The sequence below is a fragment of the Rhinolophus sinicus genome, chromosome 3 (genome assembly GCF_057876585.1).
Source record: "Rhinolophus sinicus isolate RSI-liver-muscle chromosome 3, RSI-T2T, whole genome shotgun sequence".
Taxonomy (NCBI): Eukaryota; Metazoa; Chordata; class Mammalia; order Chiroptera; family Rhinolophidae; genus Rhinolophus; species Rhinolophus sinicus.
Window position 1 is genome coordinate 57,976,381 of NC_142503.1, and position 15,343 is coordinate 57,991,723.

The window sequence follows — 15,343 nt, forward strand, 5'->3', positions numbered from 1 at the left end:
AACACACACAAGGGACACTCTTGGAGTACCTGGAGCTTGTAAACAGAAAGACTGTGACAAGGCCCCACAGGATACCTACTGCATAAGGCCACCCATCCAAGACTGGAAGACATTTGCAGATCTGACTAATACATACAAGCAAACACAGAGAGACAGTGAAAATGTGGAAACAAAGAAAAGTGTCCCAAATGAAAGAACAGAAGAAAAATCCAGAAAAAGAACAAAACAAAATGGAGGCAAATAAAATGTGAATCAGATACACAGTTCAACACAATGATTAAAAGTATGATCAATGATCATAGTGAGAACTTCAACAAAAAAGACAGCAAGTATTAAAAAGGACACAGAAACCATGAAAAAGAGACAGTCAGAACTGAAATGAAGAATGCAACAGAAAGAAACACTAGTAGACTAGATAAAGCAGAGGATCGAATCAGTGATTTGAAAGACAAGGTAGCAGAAAATACCCAATCGGAACAGCAAAAAGAAAAAAATAATTTTAAAAAATGAGGATAGTTTGAGAGACCTCTGGGGAAACATCAATCACAACAACATTCTCATCAAAGAGGTACCAGTAGGGGAAGAGAGAAAGCAAGGGATTGAGAACCTATTTGAAGAAATAATGATGGAAAACTTTCCTAACCTGGCGAAGGAAACAGACTCACAAGTCCAGGAAGCACAGAGAGTCCCAAATAGGATGAACCCAAACAGGTCCACACCAAGACACATTATAATTAAAATGCCAAAGTTTAAAGACAAAGATAGAATCCTAAAACCAGCAAAAGAAAGGCAACTTGTAACTTATAAGGGAGCTCCCATAAGATCGTCAGCTGATTTCTCAACAGAAACTTTGCAGGCTACAAGGGATTGGCATGAAACATTCAACATTGTGATGGAAAGCAAGGACCTACAAACAAGACTACTCTACCCAGCAAGGCTAGCATTTAAAAATCAAAGGACAGATAAAGAGCTTCCCAGACAAGAAAAGGCGAAAGGAGCTCATCACCACCAAACCAGTATGACAAGAAATATTAGAGGGACTTCTTTAAGATGGAACAAAAAAATCAAAATTATGAATACTAAAATGGAAATAGCTACATATCTATCAACAATTACTTTCAATGTAAATGGATTAAATGCCCCAATCAAAAAACATAGGAGGGTTGAATGGATAAAAAAACAAGACCCTTACATATGCTGCCTACTAGAGACTCACTTCAGATTGAAAGACATACAGTAAGAAAGTAAAGGGATGGAAAAAGACATTTCATGAAAACGGAAATGAAAAGAAACAAAAACAGCTGGGGTAGCAATACTATACCAGACAAAATAAGACTTTAAAATAAAGGCTATAAGAAAAGACAAAGAAGGATCCAGTAATCCCACTTCAGGGTATTTATTCGAAGAAATAAAAAGGTACTTCACGGGGATGTGTGCATCCATATGTTCACCGCAGCATTGTTTACAATAGCCAAGATATGGAGGAAGTCTGGGTGTCTGTCAATGGAAGAATGGATAGAGGAGGTGGTACATACATACAATGGAATATTGCTCAGCCATGGAAGGGAATGGGCTCTTGCCATCTGCAGTGGCTTGGATGGACATGGAGAGTACTGTGCTGAGTAGAATGTCAGAGAGAGAAGACAGATGCAATGTGATTTTACTTTATGTGAAATCTAAGGAACAAAATAAACAAACAAAACAGAAACAAACTCATAAATACAGAAAATATTTTGAGGGTTGCCAGATGGGAGGGGGTTGAGGGTGTGGGTGAAAAAAGGAGAAGGGATAAAGAAGTATAAATTAGTTGTTACAAAGTAGTTATGGGTATGTAGGGTATAGCATAAGGAAAGTAGTCAATAATATTGTAATAACTATGTATGGTGTCAGATGGGTACTAGATTTGTTGGGGTGAGAGACGGGAGGAGGTTGGGGGTCAGGGTGAAAAAGGTAAAGGGATTAAGAAGTACAAATTGGTGTTACAAAATAGTTATGGGGATGTAAAATAAAGAATAGGGAATATAGTCAATAATATGGTAATAACTATGTATAGTGCTAAGTGGGGCATCACTTCTTAGATTATATAAATGTCTAACTACTATGCTGTATACATGAAATTGATATAAAATAATACTGAATGTCAACTGTAATTGAAAAATTAAAAGGAGGGGGAATGTTGAATGGGAATAAGAGGTCCTAATTTCCAGGTACAAAACAAATAAGTCATGGGGATGTAATGTACAGCATAGAGAATATAGTCAATAATATTGTGATAGTGTGGTAGTGTTGGATGGTTGCTGAACTTATAATGGTGATCACTTGTTTAGGTATATAAATGTTGAATAACTATTGTGTACACCTGAAACTAATATAATATTGTTATGTTAGCTATATTTTTAATAAAAACCTTAAAAAGAAACAAAAAACAAAAGCAATTATATACTTTCTTTAACAGAGGACAGAATAGAGTTACTGAGCTACCTGCACTAAGAACTGTTTTAATTATATTTTATAGTAACCTAAGAACGATTTTAAATGCTCCTGAAGAACATTATGTTTCTAAGTTCCTGCATGAAGAAAAAAATTTCTTTTCTGAAGACAATGAATTTACTTAATTATAAAGTTAAATACTGGCCCATGTTGCTTCAAGTAAATTTAAAATAAAATAGTGACAGGAAAGACCTACCGTTTTTCCCTTCTCAAATTTCATGGTTAAAAAAAACTAAAAAATGAAAAAAAAACAAAACAAAAAAAAAACAGCACCCAATAGGAAGCTCATGTGGTTAGTGCTCTTTGTTAGTCTGAATGCCTTTGCCGGGGGTTTCTGACCAGGTAGTAAGCTTAACTGATTGACTCTGTGGTTACTGGTTTAGGGGTAAAATGTGGTTTTAGTTTGTTCCCAATTGGTGTCTCTCAAACTGAACATTTATGCTCTGGATTCTAACATCTCAAGGCTACACAGTCCTTCACCTCTGAAATGCACTCCTCAAATTTTACATGGAAGAATGAATGTTGGCGTTAATTTGAGAAAACAGTGTAAATGCCTCCCTTTTCACATTTCCACCCAGACCAGTGCTATGCCCTAGAAATTTCTGTGACGATCAATGCATTCTACATCTTCCCTGTCGCACTCGGTAGTCAATAGCCACATATGGCTGTCGAGCACTTGAATTGTGGCCAGTGCAACTGAGAAACGGAATTGAATATTTTATCTAATTTTGATTCATTTAAATGTGAATAGCCGCATGTAGCTAGTGACTATTGCATTAGGTAGCACAGATCTGGATTATTTTAGGTTTTTGGTAGTACTTTGATAAAATTGATCAAATTTTAATAAACTGCTTCATCGCAGCCATGAAAACATTTTTCATACTTTCAATGAGTACCATTACACTATATGATAATCACTTGTATATATCCTGTTGTAACTGTCTACCCCTCTTTATTTATCCTACAAATATATTCCGAGGGCCTAACAATCTCTAGACCTCACATTAAGCCCTGGAGATAGGATGGCCAACAAAATGTGCACTGTTTAAAATCTAGTATGAAAGAGGCAATTGGAAAACAGCTTCCATAGGGCTTTCATGGGGACAACTGAACAGATTATGACTGAAATACAAGAAAAGATCTAACACAAGTTTCAGGGCAGTTCAAGGACGGCTATCTAAAAGTATAAATTGGGACCTGACTTGAATGAATGATAAAGAAAAGCCAAGAAAGGCCAGTAAGGAACATTGAAGACAAAACAGATACGGTTTGGAGAAGCTGAGGGATATAAACATGTTTAGGAGACTCAAGTATAGGATGGGAGTGGTGGGAGGAGGTTGGCTGGAGGGAAATAACAAAAGATGAGGTTGGAGAGGAAGAGAAACACAGGGGCCAGATCATGCATGGCCTTGTGAGCAACCTTAAGGACGAAGAGCCCTTGAGGGGCCTTGTTTCTGCTTGTATGTCCAGGCATTTCATGGCACATAGCACGTCAGGAGTTCAGCCAATCTTTGCTCAGTGAACACAAGAAAGAATGAAAATTCAACCAATAATCAAACAAGCAAATGTACTTTTTCTTTTTAAGTAAAGTATCTGTGTGTAAATCCATCCATAAGGCATACATACAAATAATTTTATATATCTATATTTTTCTAAGTATAAAATTAAAACCTATTTAATTGGTTTAGATATAAAGAGAGCTCAAGCTAAACAGATACATTTTCATAGTTTACACCTCCTCCCAAATTTTGTAATGCAGAGTTTGTAAAGGAAGTCGTCTTTCATTATTTGCTGCATTTGCTTTTCAACAAAAATGGCACGAACCAGTTTTTACCAAACTATGCAGAGGTAGTTAGCTTATTGATAACCTCTAGTATCACTGTGAAACAATAAAGTTTATAATCTATTTTAAGGCCTTTCCAGTCCCAGTTCAGGCCTTAATTACGTCTGTGCAAGAACACATTTTGCTAGAACAAACTACTCTTCGAAGGTTTTAAATTCAAATAGGATTCAGGTGACAGAAAATAAAATTTCATGTAAATATCATCTCTTACTCTCCTCTTCACTCTCCCCACACTCTTCTTGCCCATTTTTGCATTAAAAAAAAAGTAATCCTCTACTGTCTCAGGATAAAAGGTTTTTTTTTCTGCAGGAGTCACATCTATCTTTTTGACTTCCTAGAAAATAGCAGAGGACCTCGTGCTTTACTTCCCTTCCACACTTAGTCACTGGACGACTGACCCAAATTGGATGAATAGCTCCATAGAATCACTGCGTCACAGAAGGGTGAGAGGGTCCCTCCCATGTGACACTCCCCTATGGGTTCTGTGGTTAGAAAACGCGTGCTGGAATTGAAGGTAACCTGTCTGTGACTCCAAGCATCACCTGAAATGATCTGGTGATCAACCACCTTTTTGAATGCAAATTTTGATAAATTGTTTAGCTTATGCCTTCCTTTCAGTAGCTTGTACTCCTTTGCCCTCTAATTATTCCTAAACTGATTTTTATATGTTTTACATCCTTAACAAGAATGCCTAGCTTCTGCTGGCACTTGCTAAACTGTTGCTAAGTGAAGGAATGGCCTAGAAGCATGTCCTGTGGGATCTGTGTTCTTTAAGTCACCCTGATGTGCTCAACACCACATCTTCCAGGAACGGAGCCCATGCAGGGAATCATATTATTTCCCTTACAGCCCAATGTCAACTACAAGGGTAGAAAGGCAGCTAACAGAACCAGGAGTGGAGCTAGACAGTTAGAAGACATGAAGGGGGCCGTTCCTTAATACCATCAGCATCCCTATTGAATTTCAATGGCCTCATAAACTAGCATTTTGGGTAAATATCCAGTATACTTGTCACAGAATTAAATAAAATGGACTTTCTTCAAAGAAAATGCTTTTAATACCATAATTGTTTTTTTTTAAACCAATGGATTAAAAATTTAACACATTTACTAAATCTGGCATATTTATATATTGTATCTAAACAGATATTCAAGCTGCATTATAATATAATAATAATAAAAAAAACTCTCTCAGTCTAAGTCTTTGTAAGTCTTTGTGCCATTGTAACAGTAGTGCTAATTATCAAGCGAAGACATGATAATTACGCAGAGCTTTTTTGCTAAAAGAAGGAAATCTTTTTCAACACCCACGCACTGTACAATTTCCTATGACCCTGTAACACTACTCTGGTATGGCCCAGAAATTTATATTTCAGTTTAAATGCTGGGAATCATATTATTTCTCTCTCCCCATCAATCTTTTTTTCTTATGAGTAAACTGTTTTCAGAGGGTTAAGGGAGAGAGGTAATGGTCCAAATGGGAAATATAAAACTAATGACCCTTCGTGAAACATATTATGCTCCTCATTAAACTTACTCAGTTAAATGTATTCCATTAAATTAAAATAAATAGGATTTAAAATTTTACCCAGGAGTAGTAAACTACCTGAACTCTCAACTTCATGTTAGATCCATTCCAAGAACAGATTCCTCAAGTCCCTGATGTATCACAGGTTTTTCAGCCTCTAACACAATTTATGTCTTAGTGCTGCAGAGGTTTTCAAACTCGGTGTGCATAAAAATTATTGGGAAACTTGTTATAAATGCAGATTCCCACTCAGATCCCCTCTTCTCCACCAAGAATCCCACGCATACTGGTTTCAACGAACAGCACTTTGAAAAAGACTCCATGTGGAGGTGATGTAAATCTTATCGAACTCAGGGGATCCCACTTTACTTCTTTCTCCATCATCTCTTTTATTCCTAAAGTGTGGAAAAGGCAAGTAGGTGAAGAATATGTGATCCAGGTAATTGAGCAGGGCAGACTCACACGTGTTAGACTTATAACTTGTTACTTTCATCCAAAGAATCAAGCCATGGAATCTTTAGATTTGTCCTAGCAACCCCCTAATGTCTTTTTCAGAGATTCAGAGCTATACTCTATTGATGTTAAATCCAAGATAGAACTGCTGCTTTATGCTCTTTTAAAAGTATTGGGGAGGGGGGTGGTAGATGAGGGTTAATGGAATCAAATACATGGTGACGCTAGGTGGTGAACATACAATGTGATGACACATAGATGATGTATTACAGAATTGTACACCTGAAACCTATGTAACTTTACTAACTACTGTCACCCCAATAAACTTTAATTAAAAAAATATCACTTTTTAAGGAATTATGTTGTGAAGCAAGATTCTGCAAGACAAAGGTTCAAATGCCAGCCCTCTGATTTTCAACCCAGTGTTCTTCTGATGGCCTGTAAAGAAGTCTGGCTCAGATGCCCATCTGTCCAAGAATATGAAAGTCTTTACAGCATGTGAAATTTTAAGGTTTCTTTAAGTCACGTAGGATATTGTTAACCAAAACCCTCATTAGATGAATTTTCTAAACTATAAACTCCTTTAAGAGAGTAGATTTTCAAAGTCAACAAATTTTCAACTCGTTTAATATGGTTCTACTGCATTTTACATCATATTAAAAACTGGCACAGTTCAAGTCTAATAACAAATTCCAACTCAAATTCTTTTGTTACCCTGAAATGTTTGTTGTAATGATTTTGGTAATGAGATGGAGTTTTGAATATAGAGTTCTGTGTTTGGAACTTATGTTAAATGTATACAAGCATGCATAGACAGGCAGATAGATAGATAGACAGACAGACAGACACACACACACACGAAAGTACCTATGAGATTGGACAACTGATTAGTGATGTTCACAGTCATCTCTCTTTAATTTTTTTCACATTTATATGTGTACATAAATAAAATACTACCTGAAATACATAATAGGCAAATTTTATAAATGATCTTAAATTTCAAGATCAAGGCAAGCGCACAATTAAAATCATTAGTCAATGAAAACCTAAAATGATATGCAGTAATGCAAATCTGAAAGTATTTTAAACACATACCACATTAGGTCTCATTATAATTCACTTTTTTTTTTCTCTGAAATTATTTGCTTGGCCTTGCTGGGCAAAGATTAAAAAAAAAACAACAACTTTAAAACCTGATTAGCACAATACTTTAAAAAACCTTCCAAATAAAAGCAAAGAAATGAGAGTTAGTCTTAGACAATCATAACAAATCAAGGGAAGATGGATGTGAAAGCAGATTAATTTGATCAGGAATAGTACTAGATTTTTTTCATAATGTGGAACCAGTCTAAGAAATGGCAAGAATGACTTATAATCTGGCGAACTGGCTCTGCCTACGTATTTTTGAAACACTAATTTTTTTTCATTCCTAGGAAAGCAGACACAATCTAGGAGATGAGGAGCATAGGTAGGTGGGAAAAATACACAGATGGGGATAGTCCTCAATAGCCCTCTTTCTTTTTGGTTTAGTATTCATTGCTTGTGAAGGGTACTTGTAAGGCAATAACATTAAAGTAGGATACATGCAAGAAGCATTTAAAATTGTATGGCAATGATACTAACAAACCTAAAACATTTTTTGAGCTTTAATGTGGTGCTTATTTATATTTGGCACAATAAAACAATGTTTTAAATCTGACTTTAGTGAAACATTGAACCAACATTTAGAAATTTGTTTTCTTCAGATTTCTGATTCCATGTATACTAACAGTTTCCACTGCTATATTAAACTATATAATTTGCAGGAAAAACATATCTAGGAGAAGAAGTGTCTTTATTCTTCCAGCAAAAATGCATTAGGGAAAATTAATTAGAAAGAAGAGACATAAAATAAAAAAGTGAAGTGTAAGGTTGGGGTTAGCTCATTTCAAAAAAATTTTTTTTCCTTTGACTATGCTGGGAAACTAGTCTATATTAAAAGAAATCATAAGTCATCTAAAATGGGGGTGAGCTGTCCCCTGGCCACAGTTCCCAATTCTGGTGTCCTGACAGCCGTCGACAATGATGACTCACGAAGGATGAGGCCAATAATTTGACACCGGTGCCTGAATTCTAGCAAGGACCCGATTCACGATTTACATTGTCCCTATTATCATGTCATTCTAATTTGCATTTTGAGGGGGAAAGGGTGGAGTATTAGTTGGGGTGATAGCCCTGGGGACAACTGTGGGAATATGTACATCTTAGCAAAAGGAAGGTTGTGCTCGTGAGTATACGTATGTGGAGGGGGGGGTCCAAACGACCCGTGGCTCTGCCGAAGTTTGGGGTCACCAACTACGCATGCGCACTCACCTCCACGATGTCCGAGTTCGTCCGGCTCTCATGTGGCTCGTTGTATTCCGTGTATTTGAGCAGCACCTTGTCCATGTCAGTGCTGGCGTACTGGAACAGCTTGTTGGTGCTGTTGAAGATGATCAGAGCGATCTCACAGTCACACAGCACGCTCAGCTCATAGGCCTTCTTCATTAACCCAAATTTCCTCTTCGTAAATGTCACCTGAAAAAACGAAAGCACGCAAGTTTTTTAAAGAAAAATGAAATCATACTTTTTTTTTTATAAAAAAACAGTACTTTTTTTCCCCCTTTGTAAAACAAAGTGTGCCATTGTCAGAACCCTTGGGCACTAACACATTTGGAAAGAAAGCAAATAAATCTAAAACTAATTTCTGCTCAGAATTTGAAAATGTGTGATTTCTAGCTTGTTGCTGAATGTGAAACTGTAAATGCCAGATTTAATGTTGGAAATTTTAATGAAGGTGACCAGGATACTGTTCATGTTTCTTTGAACAATTTAAGATTAAAAAAATTAATTTCAGCATGGCTAACCTTTTTCCATTATAATTAAGTTTGGAGCTTTTTTTTTGACCACTTGAACACTGGACATGACATTATAAACATAGCATTTTAAATCTGTGTTCAAAAATTCTCAAAATTGCTTAAATCATGCCATTTAATTCAAAACAACTGAAGGGATATGACTGACTATGCTTTCAGACAGTGTTGTATTCTGTTTTCTAGAAATCCAGTGGGGAATTGGGAAGTACGTTAGTTATAATACCGTTAGGGTTTTGGTTTCATTCTTCTGTGTATCTTTCTTCCTCTCCCAGGCCAGAAACTGTACTGTTATCTATGCCTTTTCCTCTTTTTAATCTAATCTATTACCAAGTCCCATAATTCCTTCCCTCAAAATGTTTCTCAGGTTCACACTTTCTTGTCTATTTCCCAGGCGGCTCTATCGTTCACGTCCTTATCAGCTTCCTGTCCTAGATGATCTCCCTGTCTGGAATCATTCCCTCCTCAATTCATCCCAATCTTAAAAACCTCACTCTGCACTGCCTTTTTCTTGATGGGCCCTCTGTAACAGCTCCCTTTCTCTGGCTTCAAATACTTCCTGCCAATGCTACCAAATGCAAACATATATTCCACAATTCCCAATTTCAGTCCTCTCTTGATTAAACTCCAGTTTGCCCACCTAAAATCATGTACATACTTAATTATAAGCCCTTACATATGGCCCAATGTTTCCCAGCAGGTCTTCTGTAGAATATCATTTCCATAAAATACTCCTTTATAGAAAAAGTTCAATGGCTCAAGACATTTGGGAAATGAGGCACACTGGTATATTAAAAGCTGAGAAACCTTTTAAACTTTGTTTAACCTGCTTCCTAAACCTGCTGCTGACAGAACATTTGTTTCTTTTGTTTGTTTATTTATTTTGAGGAGCTTTTGTTTGTTTATTTATTTTGAGGAGCTTTTGTTTATTTATTTTGATAGTAAAATGATTTTTACTATCTTTTTTTGGGGGGAACAAGTTCTTCATCTTTATTTTATTTTATTTTATTTTTAATTTATTGGGGTGACAATTGTTAGTAAAATTACATAATTTCAGGTGTACAATTCTGTATTACATCATCAATAAATCTCATTGTGTGTTCACCACCCAGAGTCAGTTCTCCTTCCATCACCATATATTTGATCCCCCTTACCCTCATCTCCCATCTCCCAGCCCCCTAAGTTTTTGAAGCATATACTCTGGGAAATGCTGACTAACTTGATTTATTAATAGTTATTATTTTCAAAGGGGATGATATTTACATTTTTCCCCCTCTCATGTTCAAATTCAACCCATCTAGCAGAGGCCAGTTCAGTTTTATCTACTACCTATTTGTGTGTAATTCCTAAATCTAGATTATCACTCCTTCTCTTCGTCTCCAGACACCCAATGGAGGTCCTCCAGTGCTAAGTCTTATCTCTGAATGTCCTAGGAATCTCAACACCCCTTAAGCTCAGACTCATTATCTTCCCCCTTGAATCTGCTCTCCCTCCCAGATTCCCCATCTCCTTATAAACTCAGTCACCCAAACTAGAGACGTCAGGGTGAACTCTGAATCCCTCTGTCCTACACCCCTAAATAAACGTGTTGACAGGCACTGTGGACTAGCAGACACACAACCTGGCCTCCTGGTCTCTTCATTCCTCCACACTTTTGTTAATACCTATTGTTTTACTCATCACCCTTTATTTTCCCTTAATAGCACCTGTCATATTTTACAATTTGTGTATTTCTGTGTGATTATTTGTTTAATGTCTGTCTCTTCCACTACAGTGCATGTTCCTCAAGGGCACCTGCCGTTTTAATTTTGCTCACTGCTGTACCCCCAGTGCCAAGAATGGCAGACACAGATGGGCATGTGGTAAAGCTATCTAGTACAAAAACTAAATAGGGAAAACTATTACGTGAAGTTTTTAGAAATATCAAATTGACTATGTTATATAAAATTATGCGACAGATTTTTCCCATGAATGTTTTAGCAATTCATAAATAGAACTTTTAAAAAGAAAAATCTGTACTTAATAATAATTATATTGTTTTATCATATTTGTATTGAAGGCAGCCTGGTAGAAAAGGAAGGACATGGGGCTGAGATTCACAGGACCCTGGATTTCAAGGCTGAATCTACTATTTACTAGTCATGAGGAATTCACTTAACTTCTTTGAGTTTGATATTTGTTTGATTTTTCAACTGTAAAATTCAAAGAACACCCACTCTTAGCATTGCTGTGAGGGTTATATAAAATAACATATGTACAGTATCAAGCATTGTGCTGTAAGTGGAAGCTCAATAAATGTTAGTTCCCATTCCTTTCTGAGATGACTTACAAGAAAAGAAGAACTTACAAAATATGTCTTGGTGGGTTGAAGAGTCTACTAATTAAGGCTATCTGAGAATCTTACTATTCTTGATCGAAAGATAAAGCTGAACTATGGAATCCCTACTGATCATTCTTTGGAAAACAGCATTTAGGTATTTACCAGCCCACATAGCTAGTCAATATGTACTCAGATATGTCATTTACATTTCAACTTGGACAATTTTTCATTGTAATAATTGCCAATGTCTCACCTTCTATTTTATGTTTTTTGATTGTTTTACTAAAGTGCTTCTAATAAAATATAGTTAGTGTTTTATTTTCATATTTGGTATTGTATTAGTTCAGAAAATGTTTTACTCTGGTTCATTCAGATGAGTCATAATCAGTATTAAGGATGAACTAAATAAAACTGTCATTTTGGAATGGATAAAAAAGCATAATCATCAATTATGTAGATTTATACAAGATGTCTCTTAATATTTCCTTTATATGCAATTTAGTTATACAAATAAACATGCACATTGAAATAGGCTACAGAGTAGGTTCAATACACAAGGCACTGATCCAAAATACTTTCCTATATCTAAAACCACTTGTAATCAGACTTTCATGACCACAAACTGTACGTGGAATGTCTCAATATGGTATGGTTTCTGTTATACTCAAACCTCAGAATTTAGCACGTTACGACACTTACCGTCAAAGTACGTTTCAGCACAGAAATATCATTAAAACCACTATTTGTGTTTACTTTTAGGTACTCCTCAACTTTTGTGTAACCAACTAGGCTTCTGGATAATGCATACTTATTTAATAATACCTGTCAAAAAGTCAGTGCATGTAGCTTCTTTTCATTAAAACTGCAAACGGAAATGACTATATTAAAGCATTTAAGAAAATATCTTCAAAATCTACTCTTAATTGCTCTAAATTTAATTCTGTACTATGTTCATATTCTTCATAGCATACTCAAAATGCATTTTATAATGCTTTTTCTCACTGTTCATAGATAGATAAAATTGTTTTTAAGCATTAAGCTTTCTAAAGAGATCTGGGATATTACTCTTTGTTTAAAACATGCCACTCAATGACAGATTGCAATTCAGAGCTTTTATACTTAAATATAATAATGTATTGTAATGATTACATTTTTCGTAGCGTGACAATAGTTTGTAATGGGGACAAGTCCATTTCTATTTCAGTAACACATTTTGAACCTTAGGTGAGATGGAAAACTGTTTTTACAGTAGTTTGGCAAAGAGATGCTCCTCTAAATGCTATTGGAGCGTTTACACCAATCATGGTACACTGAGAGGAGAATAAAGTCAGTATTATTTAAGTGAGCACTAGAACTTGAAATTTAGTTTTCAGAATTAAAGAGACTTAATATGTAATATATGCGTGGAAAGCAAAAAGACTCTGGTTAAATACTAACCATTTAATGTTCTTTCTTTACCCCTGCAAACAACCCTAAATGTAATGATGATGTTGTATTAAGATATTTCAATATTAAGTTTTACAGCAACCTCAAGTTTAAATCATCATACATCTCATACTGACATGAACTCTAAAACGTACTAGATATGCATCAGGAATTGAACTTAGAATTTGAAATTGAGAAAAGGCACATTCATTAAATACAGCTCCATGTAATTCAGCTATAAAGAAATTAAGAAAAGCCATTCACAGAAAGATAAAATAATTCAAGCAATTCTTATGGAGCATTTTCTACATGTCACACCTTATGCTAAGCAATATTTATTGAGCATTCTCTATGTCAGACATTTGTGCTAGGTGCTAGGGCTTCTACTATGTATATATAGCGCCCTTGTTCATGTCTCTTTCTCAGGGCTGGAGAAAAAAATAGTCATTTGATTCCATAATGTTTAAAAGGAATTTTCTTTACTTAAAACAAAATGCATTACTTGGCTAATAGTGTTATATTTTCAGTCATGTGTAAATGATCTCAAATTGTACTTTTTAGAGTTGGGTGATTTCAGTGTTTGTTTTCTGACCTTTTTTTCTAGACTGAGCAAGAGAAATCACAGTAGATGTTAACCCAATCAAGATGAATATGAAATGAAACCTATCATACTGGTTATTTCTTATCTTGTACTCAGTGAAAGCTGACTGAAGTTTTATGTCCTTCCTCTTTCCACCTGGCCACTGGCAAGTTCCCATCATGCAAGGCTTAGTTTAAATGCCAGATTCTTCTACGCAGTTTTCATTGTCACAGCTAAAACTCATTCCTCCCTCATTGCATTGTTGTCCTAGAGAACTTTTTACAAACCTTGATTAATATTATAGAGTTGGTTGTTTATGAGTCTGCTTCTGATATTCTAATATTCTAATATTATAGAGTTGGTTGTTTATGAGTCTGCTTCTGCTTGTTTTTGAGTTCCCTGAAGACTCCACCCCTGGCCTCACACTGACTTTGACCAGTGGACACTCAATGAACATTTGCTGAAGGAGTGGATTATGGAATGGAAATATACTCTATTTTAAAGTCTAAATGTCTCAATATAATTTTCTGCTAAAAGTAGATACCTTTTTTTTTTACTTGCCTTTATGACAATCTCTAAAATAAGAGATTTTGGGGTATATTATGTTTTACTAAAAAGTTTGACATGTTAGTGACAGGAATCTTGAGAGAAAAGAATTATACCATCTTGGAATTTGTAACAGAGAATGTGTGCAGAGAAATATTATCTATATACACATGCTCTATACTTCAAGAAAAAGTATTTCAAAATATTCAGAGAAAAGCCTTTATTTCTTGCCCAGATGACTCATCATGAAGGATGGAGAAGTATGAAGATAAAAATTTAATTTTATAATCACAGGGTACAGAGATAAAGGGGGACAGGATCTAAGAGTTCAGGATGACTGCATTCATTAAGTAAAAAATTACTGAACTTTCTAATGAGTTCAGGTTTTCAAGGAACATGTATTTGGCAAAGTATTTGATGAAATTCTCATCACAATATTACAGATGTGAGACTAGCTGGCAGTAATTTTACGTGTAAATTAATTGAGCATGTCAAGGTTAAGGGAACAGTCTCCAGTAGAGTTCCATAGAATTCAGTAACTTTCCTATCTCAGGCAGCATTTTTATCATTGGTTAAGATGAAGATGTGGATGGCATGCTTATCAGATCTGCACGTAACATAAATCTGGGGGACAGCCCAATATATGGTAGAGCTCTATTCATAGCTCCCTCTACAGACCAGAAAGCTGGGTCACAAACAACAAGATGAAACAGAGATAATTTCAGTCTTCGTTTCCATTAAAAAAAACACCAAACAATCACATAACTCAGGTTGAAGGAAAATCAATGTAATAGGTGCTTTTAGGAAAAGGATCTAAAGTTATAGTGTTCCAATGTGGGAATTAAATATCCTAATGATTTTCTTTTTGTTAGTATTAACTAATCTTTGGTACTGTATTCAGTTCTGAGAATTACATTTTAAGAAGACACTGACAGAGAGGCTATAAGATGGCAAACAGGTTGATGTAGGATCTGAGAACCATTTAGCATGAGAAATCATTAAGGAAATCTGGAATGTTTCACCCAGAAAAATGAAGTTTAAAGTGAAATGCCAAACACTTTCCAAGATTTGAAGTCCTATGGCCATTTGAAGAGGCAGATGAGTTATTCTGTTTTGTTCTATGGAGCAGAATTAGAAAGTAGTGTTGCAAGTCATGAAGAGGTTCAAAATAAGGAAAAACCTAGTGATGAGAACTACCCATGAGTGGACCAAGTCTCGTGAAGTAAGAAGCAATTCATTCTTGATCATGTTCAAGTAAAGCTGTATAT

The 15,343-nt window shown here is 35.5% G+C and overlaps 1 protein-coding gene across 25 annotated transcripts in view; it reads right to left on the minus strand.

Annotated features, from left to right (window-relative positions):
* Nucleotides 1-15,343, minus strand: part of MEF2C (myocyte enhancer factor 2C) — a 168,028-nt gene that overhangs the window by 69,335 nt on the left and 83,350 nt on the right. For all 25 annotated transcript variants that reach the window (XM_019734231.3, XM_074328748.2, XM_074328752.2 and 22 more), the window contains one exon: nucleotides 8,666-8,869. In XM_019734231.3, the coding sequence (XP_019589790.1) occupies nucleotides 8,666-8,869 (204 nt within the window). The remainder of the gene's footprint in view (nucleotides 1-8,665; nucleotides 8,870-15,343) is intronic.